This window comes from Lepus europaeus, chromosome 12, assembly GCF_033115175.1.
Source record: "Lepus europaeus isolate LE1 chromosome 12, mLepTim1.pri, whole genome shotgun sequence".
Taxonomy (NCBI): Eukaryota; Metazoa; Chordata; class Mammalia; order Lagomorpha; family Leporidae; genus Lepus; species Lepus europaeus.
Window position 1 is genome coordinate 23,258,839 of NC_084838.1, and position 21,072 is coordinate 23,279,910.

Here is a 21,072-nt window from a genome sequence, read left to right on the forward strand (position 1 = left end):
TCTTTTTTTATTTTAATCATTCTAGTAGGTGTGTAATGGTATTTTATTGTGGTTTTAATTTGCAGTTCCCTGATGACTAATGAAGCTGAGCATCCTTTCATGTGCTCAATGAGTTATTAATATATTTTCTTGAGAAACATCTATTTAAATCTTTTTCCTTTTTAAGTGGATTACTCATTTGATTATTGCATCCAAATGTAATAGAAATCTAACTTTGATTTCCCCTTCCCCACCAAAGTGTCAACTATTCCAAGACAATTTGTTGAACATTTCATCTTTTCTCTACTATTACAGTATATATTGGATTTTGTTATGTGAGGGATCTATTTCTAGACTCCAGTATTCCCAGTTGATCTCTTTGTTTATCTTTCTGTGAATACCAAAGTAATTATGGTTTGATTGCATGTTTTAATATGAGGCAAACTTCTGCCATTAACTTTTCTCCATTTAATATACAAATTAATTTGGAATTTCTATTTTAAAAATGTTGAATCTTCTCAACTTCTTTTATTTGGGTCTTAAAAGTTACAAAATGTTCTTTATGGAAGGGCAACACATTTTTGCTAGATTGTTATCTTGCAAATGGGGCCTTAATTTTCTCTACAAGACAGCTATTTAGTTTTTTGCATTTTTGCTTATATATGCCCACCTAATTGTATTAAAATTTTTTTCAGTAGTTAATTGGAAGGTTATCAACAATTTAGCTTTAGCTTTCCTAATAACGGATAGGCAATCTGAAAATAACTTATTTTTTCCGCAATGCCTGTATCTGTTTTTTCTTTTCTGAATTAATCAACTAAAATGTCCATAAGAATGATATGCTTTTCTCATCCCTTCTAGTACACCATAGTTAAATAAAAAGATTTGTTATGGTTCCTAATACATTTTTTATAATTTCTCCACTTCCTAGACCACTAAGTATTGTGTTTTTATTTTTCTATTTATTCTAATTTTCTATAATTTCTCCATATACCTAGACCACTTTTAATTGTATTTTTATTTTTTGTTTAATCTTCATTTTAAATGGATGTGCAATTTTACCAAATGACTTGTTGGAGTTAATATTTTTCTTTACAGTAACATAGTAACATAGTGAATTGTATTAAGAGATTGCCTAATTGTAAGCCTTTTTTTGGTTGCATCATAGCATCCTGATGATACACAGTTTGCTGCAGTTTTATCTGTATCCTGCAGGTTCACGGGTACACTACTTCTTCAGGGGCTGGGATGGTTCTCCATCCCCACCCTCTAGGGACATTTGGGCATGTGTGGGAGTATTTTTGCAGACCACAATGCTCAGAGTGTGGGTTGGGAGAGTATCCTCTAGTATTTAGTAGGGTGGGGCAGGGTGGCAAATGCTCTTGTTCTTCATGGAACAATTACATGCAACAAATTTTTCCATCCCTAAAGCCAACCCTGATCCAATTCAGAAAAACTAATCAGTAGTTTCCTGAAGGGAGGTTTGGTTTCTTTGCCCCCATTTCTTACACTTTAGTGTTTTAAAATAAGGTCGGAAACTTTAAAAAGATTTCTAATGCCTGGGAAAAATGTACATTCTGGAGGAATTAATGTGTTTCTTAATGGTTCACTAAAATTCACCCATAAATCCATCTGGATGATGGAAACATTTTAAAAATTAAGTTTTTTTATTTTTTTTCTCTTGATGTGGGTATATTCAGATTTGAAACAGTTGTGTCAATTCGCATTCATGTTTCCTCAAAAAAGCCTCAATTTTAGCCATATTTTCAAATTTATTGGCAAATAATTTTGTGTTATCTCCATCAATTTGTTTGTATTCCTTCATTACCTATGCTTTTCTCTTCTTTCTAACTTCTGTTTTTATTTCTTGATTATAGTTAAAAGAAATTTATCTCTTTGTTTCTTCAAATACTAGGTTGGTGGCATTAATCAAGTATTTTCTATATCAGTAACATTTACATTTTAATTTCTTTTTAGGGAGGGGAGTTCTCAATTTCTTGAGTTGAATGCATTCATTTACTTTTGATTGTTTTTATTCAGTTGTAAAAACAATTCAGCTATGATTGCAAAACTGTGATAGTGTTGTGGGGTTGGTTGAAGGGATGTCACCATTTCTTCATTGATTGAGTTTTTGTTATTTGATTTGGGTAGAATGCAGTCACTTAGTGGATATGCTTGCTGTTGACTTTCCGTAATCACAGTGTGCTGTTTGTGCAGCCAATGAATCTAACACTGCTGTGAATTTCTGCCATCTCAGTTGTGATTCTTTAAGGTTTAATGCTGGCAGCTGAGACCTCGATTATGATTTTATCATGATTTTTAAATGGCAGTTGGCAGTTTGTATTAAAACTAAATTCCAACAGTGAAAAATATGCAATGAATTCTCTCTCTCACTCTAATCCCCAGCCATGGCAATGACCAATTCCTAACGTAGCAGTCTAAGAATATTCTCTATCCCTTGGAACACATCCAGGGGTCTGGGGCACATGTGTCTTCGTATACACAGAGTTAACACCTATTCTTAATTGACTTCTCCATCTCAGTATGCCTGCCATAGCTTTGTAAAATAGTAATTTGCACAGATGCATTTTTTTTCCCTTCACAGCAAAACTGCTGCAAAAGAGTTGTATATACTTGTGGTCCCCAGTTTCTCCTGTTCTCTTTTGACCCCTATCCTATCAAGCTTCTGTCCTCAGGACTACACCGAACTGTCATCAGGAACCTCATTGTTACTACATCCTTTTTTTTTTTTTTTCCTATTCTTTCCAGTTATCTTTTTTTAAAAAAGATTTATTTTATATATTTGAAAGGCAGAGTTTCAGAGAGAAGTAGAGACAGAGAGGTCTTCCATCCTCTAGGTAACTCCCCTAAATGGCTGCAATGACCCAGACTGGGCCAGGGTTAAACCAGGAGCCAGGAGCTTCTTCTGGGTCTCCTATGTGAGTACAGGGGACCAAATACTTGGGCATCCTCCACTGCTTTCCCAGGAGCATTAACAGGAATCTGGATTGGAAGAGGAGCAACCAGGATTTGAACTGGCACCCATATGGGATGCCTGCGCTGCAGGCTGGGGCTTTAACCTGCTGCACCACAGCACTGGCCCTTTCCAGTTATCTTTGATTCCTCCTCCTCTATTCATCATCCAGCCTTTTAATGAATCAGCTCTACTATGAAAATGTTTGTGTGGTCACCAAGATCCCATGTTTGGAGACACCATTACCCCTTGTCCAGATTACTGTATGAGCCTTGAACTTGCTCTCTCAGGGTCTCCAAATACCACCACCCTCTAAAAGGTTATTTCCTTGTTTATTTTCTTAGTTGTTTGTCTTTCTTTTCTTTCTTTTTGTTTTTAAAGACTGATTTGTTTATTTATTTGAAAGGTGGATTTAGAGAGAGAAATATGAACCCTCTGTCTACTGCTTCACTCCTCAAATGGCCACATCAGGACTGGGGCTGGGACGGACCAAAGTCAGGAGTCTGGACTGCATCTGGGTCTCCCACATGGGCACAGAGGTCCAAGCACTTGGACTATCTTCCACCGCTGTCCCAGGTGCATTAGCAGGGAGCTAGACTGGAACCATCCTGTGGGATGCCCATGTTTCTGGAGATGGCAGCTTACTCCTCCCCTGTGCTGTGATGCTGGCCATTGCTGGTTGTCTTTCTTAATCCTGCTCAGAACCCAAGCTCAATGAGGGCAGAGATTTTCTTTTTCCCTGTTTGGCTCACTTCTGCATCCCTAGTACCTGGAATAGTGTCTACTATAACACAGACACTCATATATATGAATGAATTTTTAAAATAAAATGATATAGGTATGATATATAGCCTTAAGATCAACAATTCAGCTCGTGAGAGTTACTACAAACCAATTGTTTTATACCTAAGACTGATTATGCCAGACTGTTATAATTATATAACTAGTTAAATATTCCATTATCTAAAAATGGTTATAAAATTATTTCTGTAGAAAACTTGGGTGAATTCTTTGTTAATAGTCAATGAAAGCAAGTTGCTTTAAAATAACTGGATAAAATAACTGTTAAAGTTTGGAGAAACCATAAAGAAATCCACAATGTTTTTGCACTCCAACTGCTATGCAAGAATTTTAAGTTCTGACTGCAGTCTGAAGGAGCCAAATTGGAAGTGGTATGTGCTGCTTAATTGGTGTGGCTTTTGCAGGGAAGATGACCGAACTTTGGGCAACACACCCACAGCCAAATAAAAGGCCTTGGCTTTCAATCAGAGGATTGGCAAATGAAACAAATTTATAATTTTACTCAAATAACACATTTAAGATATTTTTATGATATCTTGCGCTAAATGTATTTTTATTAAATCTTTTTTTTTTAAATTTTCATATTTTTGAAAGGCAGACAGAAGGACAGAGAGAGTGAGCTTCCATTCACTGGTTCATTCCCCAGTTGTCTGCTACAGCCAAGGCTGGGTGAGGCCAAAGCCAGGGGCCCTGAACTGATTCCTGGGATCCCACGAGTGGCAGGGACCCAAGAACTCGAGCCATCATCTGCTGTCTCCCAGGCTGTGCATTAAAAGGACATGGGGTGGGAAGCAGAGGAACTGGATCTCAAAACAGGCACTCCAATATGGGATGTGGGTGTCTTAATACTTTGCTGAACGCCCACCTCTAAACATTTAAAAAAATAAATTGTTAACCTCAACTGGGGCTTATTATGGGATGTCTTGTGTGTCAGCATTTTTTTGTTGTTAAAGCATAACTGATAACATAATTATACATATATTTTATGTGGTGTTCTTTTTTAACAAATAATGTATCTTGGAGATTATTTGATATCAGTGAAAACACAGTACCATAATCACTTAAAATGAATACGAATCAACTTTAGGAATGCAATGCAATTTCTGCACTTACAGTTATCTAAGTTATTTCCAATTTTTAAAAACAACACAACAAAGGATTCCTTGTACATATTTTGTGTGTATACATCTATAGGATAAACTCCTGGAAGTGATATTGTTACACTTTATTTTAAAGGCTTAGAACAGATTGACTTTTGCTTAAAATTTATGTTCTTGTCAGAATTTGTTTTGTGTTATTTAAACTTGATTCCATTAGTTTTGCTCACTGATTCTTCAAACTCGTTAAAATAATTGAAATTCATGTAGAAGAATGTTTATGATTTGTGAATATGGAATTCTTTAGCTTCAATGTTGACTTCCCAATAGCCTTTCTTTTAAATTAAAAAAAAATTGTTTTGTAGAAGTTTTTGATAATGGGAGATATCTTAGGCACAAAGCCATCATATTATAGCAGAACAGACTGTACCTCCCACCTGCTTTGCCAAGAATCTGAGCTCTGTCAAGATCAATCCAGGACATTTGGCAACTGCAGGAGACATAACCAATCACAAAAAGAATGAACACATTTACAATTTCTGCCATTCTTTTTTTCATGACTTTTGGCCATTAAACATATATTATGTATTTAATAAACATTTTTTTATGTTGCCGAAACATTTCACAGAATCTTCTAAATTTGTTTTTGGATTAAGTGTTTAATTTTTTCCTGTTTGATAGTAGAAAAAATGAACTGTAAATGAAGCTCCATTACGTGTCCCTGTCCTTGAAGTTCTTCTCCTGAATAATATATCTTCTTGCTCCATGCCAGTGTTTGTGAAGTGCAAGAAGGGAAACCGCCAGGATTTTGTCATTAGCTATAGTCTATGAGCATTTTCAACAAGATTTCAATGCTTGTTTAGACATTTCATTTTGAAAAAATCTTAATTCATAATTGAAAAATTAAATATGTTGCAAAATCAATTATAAACTTCCTGTTAATATTGAACTTTTACTTGGGAAAGATTCTGGGGAGAATTTCATTTATCCTTTTAAAGGGGTAAATATTATTCAAGTCCCCTTGGTAACAGCTGGACCACAGTCATGCAATCCGTGTAGTATCACTTTCTAAGTTACACGCTGTTGGCTTCGGGTTGACAACATTGATTTTCTGTGAGGTGTAAGATTTATTAGTTTTCAGATAAACAGGCAAACTTACTTTTTTAAAAAATTGCAATTTATCACTAGGTTCAGGAAGCAAAACAGATTTAAGTATTTTGAGAAAGGTGGACTTTTTTTTTAACTTTTATTTAATAAATATAAATTTCCAAAGTACAGCTTTTGGATTACAGTGGCTTTTCCCCCCCATAACTTTCCTCCCACCCACAACCCTCCCATCTCCGCTCCCTCTCCCGTAGGTGGACTGTTTTTTACCATGCGAAAAAAAAATATAGTAATTTTTATCTGCCTTCTGTTCATTTGCCAATATCTGTTGCATATGAAAGAAAATGGATCTCATCATCTTTTAAATAAAATGTAGGGACTGTTCTGAGTGTCCATGTATGTATGTATCACAGTACATGTATACTGATACAAGTATATGTACAAGGATATGTATATGAAGAGGGAACTCAAAAAATTCATGAAAAAGTATAAATGAAAATATAAGTTTAGGGGCTGGCACTGTGGCACAGAGGACAGAGCCACCACCTGCAGTGCCAGCATCCCACGTGGGTGCTGATTCAAGTCCTGGCTGCTCTACTTCCAATTCAGCTCTTTGCTATGGCCTGGAAATGGAATGGAAAATGGCCCAAGTGTTTGGACCTCTGTACCCACTTGGGTGACCTGGAAGAAGCTCCAGGCTTCTGGCTTCGGATCAGTGCAGCCCTGGCCATTGCAGCCACTGGGGAAGTGAACCAGCAGGTGGAAGACTTCTCTCTGCCTCTGCCTCTCTGTAACTCTTCCGTGCAAATAAATAAATTTTTAAAAATAATATGAGTTTACTTCAGTGCAAAAAAATTGGGAGGGGCAAAAACCTTTTTGTGTAATACATATGAAAAAGCATGTATGAGTTATAAAAATATTTTACACTAAATAAACTATGCTATTTGAAAATGGAAGGACAATCACTTGGTAGGTGTTGGAGTAGCATTGTTTGTTGGTTATTAGTTTTTTATTTTATTTTATTTTTTTATTTTTTTGACAGGCAGAGTTAGACACAGAGAGAGAGACAGAGAGAAAGGTCTTCCTTTTTCAGTTGGTTCACCCCCGCAAGTGGCCGCTATGGCCGGCTATGCGCCGCCGCGCTGCACTGATCTGAAGCCAGGAGCCAGGTGCTTCTCCTGGTCTCCCATGCGGGTGCAGGGCCCAAGGACCTGGGCCATCCTCCACTGCCTTCCTGGGCCACAACAGAGAGCTGGACTGGAAGAGGGACAACCGGGACAGAATCCAGCGCCCAGACTGGGACTAGAACCTGGGGTGCCAGCGCCGCAGGCAGAGGATTAGCCTAGTGAGCCAGGGCGCCGGCCCCTCAACTCTTATTTTTAAAAGAAAAAAATTACACATTCTATTTTTATGTTGTTTAGTTGGTTAAATATATAAACATCTGAATAGTAAATATTTAAGCACATAACAATGCATAAAGTGATTTAACATTAGTTTCCTTCAGCTCTCTTAAAAGAATTACAGATGCAAGAGTACTTCAAAAAGCCCATGGATTCATGGAATTAAAAGATAATTGTGGCATAAAAATGTTTAAACGTATACATGAGGGGTCTTCAAAAGGTTTATGGAAAGTTCGTACTATGAAAGAAGTAGGACTGAAGTTCAAAATTTTGGGAGCAAAAATAAACATCTTTAAATTTTGTTTTCATGGACTTTTTGAAGTGCCCTCCTATTCAGAGCTCTCCCCACCCAACCCTTTCGTATTCTCTTCCCAGAAGATGTCCTGAAATTGCTGTTTATATTCCTATATATATGTTTGCATTTTTGTCCATATAAACCCATTTAAAAAAACCTCTCACCCTTAAAAGCAATTTGGCCAGGTATAATAGGTTAAAATTACACTCTTAAAAGTCCTTAACCCTCAAAATTTAGCATAAATTGTTGCATTGTTCTAGAATTGACTTTCAGAGATAAGAAGTGTGACTCCATTGTGATTCTTACTCTTATGGGGTAACTGATGATTTGCCCTGCCCCTGTGATTTTATAAGACCTTTGTCAATCTCATAGGCAATAATTTTTTTTCAAGATTGATTTATTTATTTAAAAGTCAGAGTTATACAGAGAGAGAAGGAGCAGAGAGAGAGAGAGAGGTCTTCAGTCTGCTGGTTCACTCCCCAGTTGGTCGCAATGGCCAGAGCTGCATCTGCAGGATTTTTCTCTTCATGCTAAGATTTCAGATATTTCAGTAAGAAATAAATAAATAAGTTTATTTTCTCTGCTCAGCACTAAGTGAGCTGCTTCCATCTGAAGACTTAAGGCTTTGGCTCAAGAAATGTTTCCTCTTTTACTTCTTTTTTGGTGTTTTTCTTCCATCTTTCTGTTGTGTCTTTGTGCAACTCTTATGTGAAGATGGTAATGTCTTCTGTTTATGACTGTTAGTAAAGTGCGCAGTATGCATACATGTGTATTATAGATACACACATAACGTGAAATAATTGACAATGTTAGCAAATGGGCCATTTAAAACGCGGCTTCATTTAACCATTCCACAACGTGTATGTGTGTAAGTATCAAAATTTCTCTTGTATACTGCAAATATATACAGTTTTGTCAATTAAATAACTAAGTTAATAATAGGTAAGTTAAATATTTTGTCAATATTAATTATGAAAGATTCATAGTAAGTAAATATGGGTAAATATGTTTATGTTTGTGGTTATAAACAAAGCAAAAAACTAGAAATCATAAATTTTAACTCATCAAGAAAGACAAAATGTTTATAAAGATCTGAGAAACATAGTAATAGGATCAATAAAATTTTACTCATGTTAAACGAAGAGGAGTCGGTAGTACATAAGTAACAAAAGCCCTAACACCCAAATAGAAAGTGAATAGATCTCGCATTGTGGCGCATCAGGTTAAGCCACCACCTGCCATGCTGGCATCTCATATGGGTACCAGTTCAAGTCCTGGCTGCTCTGCTTTTGATCCAGCTCCCTGCTAATGTGCCTGGGAAAGCAGTAGAAGATGGAGCAGGTGCTTGGGACCCCACACCCAGGTGGGAGACCTGGATACAATTACAGGCTCCTGGCTTCCACCTGGCTTAGCCTGGACCATTGCAGCCATCTGAGGAGTGAGCCAGTGGATTAAAGATCAGTCGCTCTGCCCCCCACCCCGACTCCGTCTCCCTCTTCCTCCCTTTCTTTCTGTAACTCTGTCTATAAATAAGTGAGTCTTTTAAAAAATAGAAAGATGGATAAAAGATATGAACAGTTTACAAAATAATAAATTCAGTTGGTCGATGAACATATTGATGTCATTAACATTCAATAATATATTCAAAAATAAAATCCATTTTGTTTTTTTGCCTATGAGATTGACAAAGGTTTTATAAAATCATAATGATCAACATTCTCAGAGGTTACATTAATACAAATACATACTGCTTATGAGTGCCTAAAAATGTACAACACTGCTTAAGGACAATTTAGACATATGGAATAATAGCCAGAAATGTTTGCACTACTTTACCCAATAAGATCTTCTCTTGCAATCTTTGATAAAATAATAAAAATATATGGTCAAATATTTCATGTATGAAAGCATTCCCTGAAACTTCATGTGTAACAGGAGATATCAGAAATATTCATAATTTCTATCTCTACTTAAATTTATTACTGTTGTAATTGTATGAAAGCCAGGAAAATTCATGTTTGCAAATACCGTTTGAGGGGCCGGCGCTGTGGCATAGCAGGTAAAGCCACTGCCTGCTGTGCTGTCATCCCAGATGGGCAACAGTTTGAGGCCTGGCTGCTCCACTTCCAACCCAGCTCTCTGTTATGGCCTGAGAAAGCAGTAGAAGATGGCCCAAGCCCTCAAGTCCCTGCACCTACATGGGAGACCCAGAAGAAGCTCTTGGCTTCAGGTCAGCTCAGCTCTGGCAGTTGCGGCCATTTGGGGTGTGAACCAGTGGTGGCAGACTTTCTTTCACTCTCCCTCCCTCTCCCACCCTACGTAGCTCTGCCTTTCAAATAAATAAATAAATCTTTAAAAAAAAATACCATTTGAGGGGCCGGCGCTGTGGCATAGCAGATTAACGCCCTGGCCTGAAGTGCCGGCATCCCATATGGACACTGGTTCAGGACCCAGCTGCTCCACTTCCGATCTAACTCTCTGCTATGGCCTGGGAAAGCAGTAGGGGATGGCCCAATTCCTTGGGCCCCTGCATCCACATGGGAGACCTGGCAGAAGCTCCTGGCTTCGGATTGGCGCAGCTCCAGCCATTGTGGCCAATTGGGGAGTGAACCAGAAGATGGAAGACCTCTGTCTCTCTCTGTGCCTCTGCCTCTGCCTCTGCCTCTCCTCTCTCTGTGTAAATCTGACTTTCAAATAAATTAAAAAAATACCATTTGATTATATAGAAAATGGCTACAATATAGTATTTGTTGAAATCATTACAGAAAAGTGTGTATGTGTAGTATTGTTACAACACTGTAAATGAGAAAAATAGTTTTAAATTTATATGAAATGTTACAATTATTATAGTTAGGGTGAGATGTAATATTAATTTGTTTTCAACTTCTATATTAATTTCATATGTAACCAGAAAAAGGTGTAATCTTTTTATAATTTTTATTTATTTATATGTCTTATTTATCTGAAAGGCAGAAGGGGGTTGACAGAAAGAGAGAGGTGAAGAAATCTCCTATCTGCTGGTTCATCTCCTGAGTGTCCACAGTGGCCAAGGACTGGTCCATGCCAAAGCCAGGAGCCATGAACTCAATCCAGGTTTTCCATGTGGATGTCGGGGACCCAGTCACCTACTGCCTCCCAGGCCGTGCATTAATGGGAAAATAGAATTGGGACTGGCACTGAGACTCAAACCCAAGCACTCTGATACAAGATGCAGGTGTCTAACATGGCATCTTAACCACTAGGCCAAATGCCCAGCAACATCTAAAAAGTGAAAGTATACTAACATATCCCTACGTTGTAGGGTTGTAAGTGATTACTTAAGTTTCCAATGTGAAAGTCTGTAAAAAATATATGACTAAAAATATATGACTATGACACCTAGAGAAAAACCCTGTGGCTATTCAAATTTAGTATTATAGATAGGTACTGGCTATGCTGATAAATAAAACTGTATTTTATATTTTGAAACATGGTAGGATAATATATTCCAGGGATAGAGGATATATTCCCCCTCCCTGCCTCTTGATCACCAGGAAATGTTACAGCCTGTAAAATAACCATGCATAGACCATTGAATCCTGAGGGACAAAGCTAAAGGTGTACAGCCCACCTCCTGCTCGTTTGAATGCCCTGTAGCATGTATTGCACATTGGAGATATTAATGTCTGTTTTCCAAACAGTTTTATGACATTTCTACCAATGAGTTTTCTTTGTTTTCAGTCTGCCTGTTAGGCAGTTAGCTGTGACTTGTTCGTTTATTCATAGGAAGAGTGTTTGCTGTGCTATAGATACTATTTGAGATGCTGGAGATACAAATATGAAAGAGATAGCATTCTTTCTTCAGTAAAGTTTACATTCTTGTTGAGAAATCAGCAATAAACATGTAAACCAATAAGAAATAGTTTGGGGTATAGATAGGGGATATGAATTTGATAAAATGGTTTGCTCTGGTGGTGGTAGTGGCCCACTGCTTTGGCTGCAGTAGCCAAGTGTCCAAGTCCATTCTCTGTTCCTAATCACATATACCATGGACTGGGAAAACCAGGAAGAAAAGAGGTTCATATTTTTGGCCCTTGGTTCTGGCCCAAGGTCAAGGGGCCACATCTGGGGGTGACTTCTGGCAATATCCCGAGGTGGCTCAGGGCATCACATGAGAGACGGGGAGTGTACATGAGACCCAGCTGTGTGTCTGTAGCAGATCCACTTTAGAGATAGCCTGTTCATCCATCCATTGCATGAGTGGGTAATCCACACATAAGGTAGAGCCCTAGTGACCTCTCAGAGGTTCTACTAGTCCCACCTCTATAACATCTCATAATGGGAATCAAACTTCAACATGGGTTTCAGAGGGCACAAACCCTGTTCAAACCATAGAGCCGAGGACAGCCTTTCTTGAGGAAGTGACATTTCTTGCTGAGTAAAGTAGACCTGAAGAGCTACAGGAAGAGTATTCCCAGCAAAAGGAACTGTAATTGCTAAGATCTTGAGGCAGAAATGAGTTTGGTTTCTGTAGCAGGGACTCAATAAGTGAGGGGTGAGTGGAAAGCGATGAGATTCAAAACTGGCAGGAGCCAGTCCTGTGCCAGGCCTTAGGGAGCAAGTACGGATTGCCAACAGGAAGCCTTCAGGGACTTCAAGCAGCAAGGTGGCATGATGCACACTGATCTGCACTGATCCGATTGTTGTGTGCAAGCTGGACTTTAGGGAAGTTCATGGAGGAAGAGGAATTGGTGAGGGGTCTGTGCGATGGGCAGATAAAAGGTGTTGCTCACTTGGCCAGGGTTTAGCAAAGGAGAAGTGGTTTCTCCTGGCTGTGCAGCAGAGAACGGTCTTCCAGAAGAGATGGCACTGGTTTATCCATCACTTCCAATGGACAGTTGTAGGATGAGATTTATTGTCTATTGTAGGATACAGAGAATATGTGTGTGTGATACTGCTTAAAGCTAAGAGTGTAAAACGCTATAGGGAAGGTGACGTTAGCCTTCTCTTGTGCATAGGAGAGGCAGAATTGTGTTGGTTGGGACAGTATTATGGGGCTGAACCCTTCGCCCAGTTCAAGAGAGAACATAGTGAGGATTCTGCTGTGCTTTACTGTTCTGTGTTGTGTTAGTGTCCTCTAAAAAGTAGGTGTTGCTCTCAGGAATAGCCCCTGCCTACATTCCCGCTGAACCAAGGTCTTTAGGTAGTGGATCAGTAATAATATAATTATATTTTATGTATTTTATTATATTTGCATTATATTATTTTATTTTATTTATCTATTTTATTATTCCGTTTATTTAAATATTTATAAATTTAAATTTATTTATAAATATTTATATTTTATTTATTGCATTATATATTATTTATTACATTTGCATTATATATAATATAATGCAAATTAAAAATATGTTATCTTAAAAACTAAAGAAAAAGGGAATGAGTAATGAAAACTTTATATCACACAAGGAAGGAAATGATGAAACTTGAAGTGTGTACAATATTCATAGTAACCATGAAGAAGTGGGAAGTGTTGGGCAATGAATTAGAGAGTAACGTTGACTTCAACACAGAAATAATCTATTGTGGCAATAATCTAAGTTGAATTAGTTATATATTTCCAATGGTTAGGGAAAATATAATTAAGTGATTATTTTAGAACAAGCTTTAATCTCAAAAAGCCACCCATATACATCTCCATTATCACAACCCCCTTACCTGCTCAACCAAGGAATCTAACTTTTTTACCTAACGTGGCCTTATTTAAGATATGTAATACAGAAGAATGTCCTAGCTAATGAAGTTGTGAATAAGCACCTTAATAGCAGAAATCATAATGTAGCTAGAGATGAACTAAAATTGGGTTGGGATTCTGGAGTACCAAGGTACCTTCCCTAAGGATGTACACAATCTAGTGGCAATAGAAAAAGCTGCTTATGTACTCACAGTGTTCCCACGAGATCCCCACCACGAATCTCTTGAGTCAGGAAGACTCTTTCTGAGATCCTCATTTCGGTGAGACCAAGAAGAGGTTAACTTGGGCGCAGCATCAGTGTAGAACTGATTCACCTTGACTTGGTTTAGATCTGTGCGATATCTAATTTTTTTTTTTTTTTTGTAAAAACACAGTTTTGCCAGCCAGGCTGGAAATACTTTCTGCTTTTTTCATCAAAAATCTTGCACACTCTCCCTAGAGGTCTTCTCTCCGGAGGACTTTTTTCCTCTTTCACTTCAGTTCTTGCATTCCATATGTAAGCAAAGTTCAACTAGTTAGGAAAAAGCCATCCTAGCAAAAAGACTCTGTAATTGTGAGGCCAGATGGAAAGCATTATTGGGCCGATGGGGTTGTGTAGATTGGAGGGAAGGTGTGGTAACACGATCTTGGTCTGCAGCTGTGACCTGCTGTTCCAAAACAACCTCCTTCCTCCCTGCCTTTTGCACCTACATTCCAGCGCCCCTCCCTCCAGCTCCGTGGGCACCCAGGCCCTCCCAGATTGCTTTGGCAGATGTATAAGAAAGGCACTAAGGTTGTTCAAGGAAGAGCGACCTGTGGCTATGTTTTGAATATCCCCTTCCTGTGTTTCTTGTAATGGCAGATCAGGTGGAGTGCGAGCCCGTTAGGGCAGAGCTTCCCAGAACTCCAGCTGCCGTGTGCCTGTGGTGACATTTATCATCTGCGAGTCTGGCAGGTGCCTCACACGAGACACCTGTAAAACCAGCGTCATCAACTACCTGTTCACCTGCCCTGCCTAAACACCAGTCAGCTTTGTCTCCTGTTTCCTCTCTCAGCAAAAGGTAGCATCGTCCTTCCTTCGCCCAAACTGAGAAATCTAGGATTCATCCAGGCCATTTCTTCTTCCCTTCTCATGGAGGTTAGCTCCTAAATACTTTTCCAGTGCCTTTCTTTCCAATGCTGCTGCCCTAATTCGGGCCCTCTTTATTTCTCTTCAAGCATGTGGGAATGTCTGGTTCTTTTGCCTTTATTTTGATCATTTTCTCTCTCCTCTCTGTCACTGATGTTGTAACCTACATGAACATCTGACTGCCGACGCCAATGAAGTTAAAATCTCCTAGGGGGAGAGGCAGGTGAAGATCATGGCTTCTCATAAGCTTTTCAGGCTGTCGTCATGTGTGGCAAGGGTTAAGAACCAATGTTGGATTGGCCTGTTTTGTATGACTTAGCCAGATATACAAGGCCTTCATGACTGGGATATTTCATCTTCTGCCACTTTTGTTTCCAGCTTTACAATAAATAATAATAAATTGCTTGTAGTTATTATTATTATATCCCTGCAGGTGTCCCAAGTGGCACCTCAGCTACTTCACCAGATGCCTATCCAAGTCACCAGCCCGTTTGAGTCAATGCCAGTCAGTGGCAGTAGGTGGTAGCACCTGCAAGAGAGCTTTTACAGGCTGTGGTCCAACATGATCCTCACCGTGTCCTGTGGGGTAGGCAGGGAACGGTAACCTCCCCATTTTGCAAATGCTGAGACAGAGGTTTGGCTTTTCACTCTGATGGGTGACAGATGATCACAATACAGGTATACAGCCGGCTCTCTGCAGATGTGTGATGATAGGCTCTATGATGTACCTTTCAAGTCCCACAACCCCACCGATGATTACTTACTATTTAAGGCTTTTTAAAAAATATTTTATTTATTTGAGAGGTAGAGTTACAGACTGAGAGAGGGAGAGATGGAAAGAAAGGTCTTCCATCTGCTGGTTCACTCCCCAGATGGTGGCAATGGCCAGTGCTGGGCCAGACTGAAGCCAGGACCCGGGAGCTTCTTCTAGATCTCCCATGTGGGTGCAGGGGCCCAAGGACTTGGGCCATGCTCTGCTGCTTTTCCAGGCCATAAGCAGAGAGCTGGATTGGAAGAGGAGCAGACGGGCCAGAAACTGGCGCCCATATAGGATGCCAGAGCCACAGGCAGAGGCTTAGCCTACCATGGCACAGTGCCAGCCCCCAGGTTTATTTTGTTTTTAGAAGCTCATGATAGGGGGAATCGATAATTGGAACAAACATGATTTCAGAGGTTTTTTTTGGTTTTGTTTTTGTTTTTTACTTGGTTTAGGAGCATAATCAACATGGAATCTTCTACTCTTCTTGATACCTGTGTGATAGAGAAAGGAAGGCAAAGGAGGGGAGAATTCCACACAATCGGTTTTAGGTGTAGGTTCCTGAGTCCTGTATGGTGAGTCAGTGAAAGAATCCTACCCAGTCATGCAGATCCAGACACAGTGTTGGGGCTGTGTGGTTGAGCCTAATTATGGTGCTGAACACAGTCCCTTTCGGTAAAGCAGACGGGAGAGGCCCCGGAGTTCCTCAGCGAGGCTTCCACATGTACTTGCTCCTCTGTCAGGCTTGTGGTGTTGCCCACTTCCTGTCTACAATCTCACAAGACTCCTTGCATTTTTCGGTCTAAAAGTGAGGCCCATAGGCTGATTTGACCATGACTCTTTTTTTTTTTTGAAAGATCACGCTCTTTTTGAATTTTAACATTGGGCCAGATCTTCAACAACAAATGACTGGATTTGAATTCTCTCACTTTGGACAAAGCAGCTGGAGCAAGTATGTGAGGGTCAGGGTATTCCCTTCTGGAAGGAGAAAAAAGATCATTTTATTTAGAACTTATCTGTTGAGATGCTTGTTGCGGGTATCTAATCAAGCTCTGGGTTTGAAGTCAATTAGAGCTTTGATAAAAGAAAGGGGAAAGGAAACTTGAAAGAATGCTTTCCCATTCATGAAGGGCCCTGTGTGTTTTAGTTTCCAAGTAAATGGAATAATGGGACCATGCATTTTCCATCCAAGCATTTTCCACCCTGAGAATAATTCCCTTCCTGGCTTCTCAATGAATAATGCATTATTTCTGAAACCCAAGAGGCATTTCTTTGATTTTCCTTTATGTTTAGCTTTCTGAGTGATTTTCAAGCAAGGAAATTCAAGGACTTGGAATGAATGCTTTATTAACATTTTTATTGAAGTTCAGAGAGCTGCTTGGCTATTATCCCCTGATATTCGAAATATTTTTTTCTCTCTAAGGAAAGTCTAAGGTATTGTATTTATTAGAAAATGAAGCACCTTGGACAGTCTTCAAAGTGAACAGCAGTTTAAAACCAATACACATTTCTGTTGTAGAACAAAGAGCTTTATGGGGGTACTTTTCTCCTTGCTTTATTTTCATTTCCCTGCTGAAAAGGTTCAAAAAAGAAAGCTCACATTTGAAACCAGGCTGTTTGGAGACTAAGCCTTGTTTGTTTACATTTTGTGAAACTCATTCCTTGAGGCTACGCCAAATCTATGACCCCAAGCCAGGTCTCCATCCACCAAGGCTAGCGCCATTTGAATCTAAAAGTTCAAATAAACTTTTGGGATCAACCCTATACCCCTTCATCCTTCTGGGGCCATCAGATGAGGCATAAAGGGACATGGTGGTACCTCCTTGTCCTTGGCCAGTTCTGTCTTTCCAGTGTAGAATCCGCAGCTGATCCTGGGGTAACACGGTGGTATGTGTTAATGCCATTTTATGGCCACAGTTTTCTCTGGGACCCAAATGATGAATGATTTCAAGAACCAAACATAATGGAATTAATACAGTCTCTCTGTCTGTTCCTACAATGTAGTAAAATCTTGATTCAGAATAGTTGAAGTAAAGAAAGTTGATCCAAATTAGTAAAACCTCTGAAACATAAAATTCGGCTTAAAGTATTTCAAGAAGTGAAAATATAGTGTTGCATTTTCTGTAGTGTGGACTATGGAGCAGAAATCCCTGGAGGATTTGTCTCCAGCATCTATCTACTTGTCAGGGCCATACCCTTGAGCAAGTCACATAAACTTTCTATGTCTCAGTTTCTTCAGGACAATGGGGATGGCACTTTCTATGTCACATAACTTTGTGAAGATCGAGTTATTATTTGTCAAGTATATACCTTGTGTGAGCAATTGTTGAATAAAAGGAAAACACATCCTTTGTTGAAATTGCGGTTTCCAAACGGGCCCCTGCTGCTGAGCTTGGAATGACAATACTATTATTGTTGTTGTTAAGATACCAAGTACCTCCCCCACACTCATTTAAATCCGAAAACAAAACTCAGAAGCTGTGTATCATCATCTCTGTTTTTCAGATGAGTATTCTGACGTGAGAAAGTAACTTGGCTAAGTTCACCCAGTTTGTAAGTGGCAGAGCAAGGATTTGAATCCAAGCAACCTGAATCCAGAAACTGTGCCTCAATGAAACATTAAAGAACATTTACCATTAGTGCTTATCTTTTGCGTGACAATAGCCTTTTGCTGTTATAAACCACGTCTCTGTAAGAGGGGAAATGTGTCCTTGAATACAGTTTTTCATGTCTTAATTGCTTATCCGACTTTTCGTGTTTTGCTCAAAATGATCGTCAATATCTCCTAAGTCCTTAGTTTTAGTAGTGTCCGAATGAACTTTTATTTAGGCGATTATTTGATCACTAGGGTTTTTTTCTGATCCTCTCAGAACACGAGCATTTCATGTGCACTGGTGGTTTGTGTTGGACTGGAATCATTTTGCATTATGGAGGCTGACTTCATAACATGTCTTCCGTTCTCTTTCTCCTTTGAATCTTCCTGATCCCTATCCCGTACAGGTGCCTTTATCATCTGCTGGACTCCTGGTTTGGTCTTGTTACTGCTCGACGTGTGCTGTCCGCAGTGTGACGTTCTGGCCTATGAGAAATTTTTTCTTCTCCTTGCCGAATTCAACTCTGCCATGAACCCCATCATCTACTCCTACCGCGACAAGGAGATGAGCGCCACCTTCAGGCAGATCCTCTGTTGCCAGCGCAGCGAGAGTACCAGCGGCCCGGCCGAAGGCTCAGACCGCTCCGCCTCCTCCCTCAACCACACCATCTTGGCCGGGGTCCACAGCGATGACCACTCCGTGGTGTAGGAAGCGAACTGAGACGAAGAGCCAGCTGTCCTCTTGAGAGGGACGAACAGCCTCTCCCACTCCCCTGCCAGGGCAAGGTGGGGCAGTGGAGAGGAGCGAGCAAGCTCACGTACTTAAACACTAACCAATGGCAGTATTTGTTCCCAGCCCCCACAAGACTTGATGTGTTGAAGATTAGCTTATGTGACAACCCTCGTCCCGGCCTCCCTCCCTTCCGAAAGTAGAAAATGGAGTTCTTGCAATGGATTCAGGAACGGACTCCGGAGTATCCATCTAGACTACACTAACTAGACTTGAAATGGTTTTGTGTGCTTTGGTGCAAGTCAGGATACATTCTGACAAGTTGAATCCACAACTTCATTTACATACAGGCTTCCTTTTTTATTTTTAAAGGATACATTTCATTTAATAAACATATTTATGCCTATCAGCATGTCCATGATGCTATAGCCTATAGACTGTTGTTAAACTACCATAATTTCATTTTTTCCTTATGTAGGAAAACTGTAAATTAGAATGATTTTCTGTTTAGAAGGCATACATGTAATGTGTATATGCAGTATGCTTTACTTAAAAAGATAATAGGGTACTAATTTTAAATCTTTTAAGAAATAGAAGAACCTAGATGTCAAAGCCAGTATTTGTGTAGGTTATGAAGCAAATAATGCTCTAATCACAATATTACCTTTTTATTCAAGTGTTGTAACAAGTATAAAATAAACAGGGAATGTAATTTGTTACCAAGAGAATTTGTATTCTTAAAAATGTAGTAGAAGATGGAGCACAGTAATACTGTTCCTACGTATTGAAAATACCCAAATGCATTCTAATTGGAGCACTTCATGAGCCTAATACTCCCAGAAACCTACGGGACATCAGAGGAAATTTTTTAACACCCTGTTTCTGAATTAATAAAATCATACATGGTAGAAAACTTGGAAAACACAGGAATGTATAAAATTGATTTCCAAATAATATCACAACCCAGAAGTAACCGCCTTTAGCAGCTTCTCTCCCATATATGTCTATGTGTGTATCATATACAACTTTTTGTATACGTGGGTTCATATCATAAACCGTTTTAAAACTAGTTTGTCTTTTCACTGAAGAATTGCCACATTTTCCTATGGCATTAAAATTTTTACAAAAACATGATTTTAATGGCTCCATAATATTCCATTTAATGGATACAACCCTATTCATGTAACCGTTCCCATGTATTGTTGACTATTTAGGTTATTTCTAATTTTCACTAAAGCTGCAAAAAGTTTGTGTACATAAAAATTTGTCCATGTCATTGATTGTTTACTTAGGTCATACTCCCATGAAGGATTTTTTTTTTTTAATGTGAAATGTCTTCTTAAGCTTTTTACCTTTTATCAAAAGGGATTTCCCGCTATTGCACTGCATGGTTGGCAGTTGTGAGGAAAGCCAGTTAAATTACCTTTTAAACAAAGGAAATGCAGTGGTTACTTTAGTTGAAAGTGACTCTTTAATAAAACAAGATGGACTAGAAATAGTCAGCTGTCATAATAACCAAGACCCCCTACTGCATCTAGCAATTTCAAATTTCATGTGAGGGACCAGTTATCCAGTTCTTGGTTACCACAAGTGTAATACAGAATTGTAGAAGATATAAAGACATTGAACATGCCAAGTAGAAAAAGGATTGGTGTGATAAATGGCTTGGGTATTTCTGTAGCTGGAGGGGTTGAGTAAGTCAGTGTGTAACTGGCTACTGTGTGTTCCCCCAGGAAGTGCCCTTGAGAGACTGGCACCATGGCAGGTGATACCTGTTGAATGCATTGTCCAGGTAGATCAGTGATTGCTTCCATCTGATGTAACAAGTATCCAGGAAGGGACAGTCTTGAAGCAGGTTTGGGGAGGTCAGAAGGATGTCGGAGAGAAAGAAACCAGGAAGAAGAATGGCTGGCTGTCTAGAAAGGAAGTTGGTGCACGGTTGGCGATGGAGCAGAGGGCAGACTTGCCAAGAGCCCACGGTGGAGAGAATGGGGAACTGGGTGGTGTAGAGATGTTTGTGCAAGCTTTCTACAAAATGCTGAACGCACTGTGTTGGATGTGACAGAAATGAACCTGGACTCTTGCTGATGTGCATAGTTTCTGGGGGCGATGTGAACTATTTGAAATTAAGAGCATACTGAATGGACCTTAATAAATCATTGTCAATCAGTGTTTGATAATGTGTGCTTCTGGTCAATTTGAGAGTCTCCTGGCCTGCATTGCCTGGTGTCTTCCCTCTGTGAACTCCTTTATTTTCCTGCTACGATGGCTGCTGAACTCTGAGATGTGAAACAACCGTATGTTCCCCCAGCCCAGCCCTGCTTGTTGCAGCCTGGCTAATGAGTCTCTCAGGTATCTAAGGAAGGGTGGTTGAGGCTCCATGAATGGAGGGACCGTATGCTGGGACAGTGCTCCACCTCAACAGGACGATGATCGGAGTGAGGTTGCTTTTGAAAAACTGACTTTATAGAAACTTCAACAACATTATGAAAAACTCTTG

General features: G+C 39.4%; 1 protein-coding gene across 5 annotated transcripts in view; it reads left to right on the forward strand.

The window, feature by feature from the left end:
* LPAR1 (lysophosphatidic acid receptor 1) overlaps window positions 1-20,741 on the forward strand; it is a 144,965-nt gene extending 124,224 nt beyond the window's left edge. For all 5 annotated transcript variants that reach the window (XM_062207767.1, XM_062207768.1, XM_062207766.1 and 2 more), the window contains one exon: window positions 18,250-20,741. In XM_062207767.1, the coding sequence (XP_062063751.1) occupies window positions 18,250-18,551 (302 nt within the window). In that variant the 3' untranslated portion in view covers window positions 18,552-20,741. The remainder of the gene's footprint in view (window positions 1-18,249) is intronic.
* The last annotated feature ends 331 nt before the right edge of the window (window positions 20,742-21,072 follow it).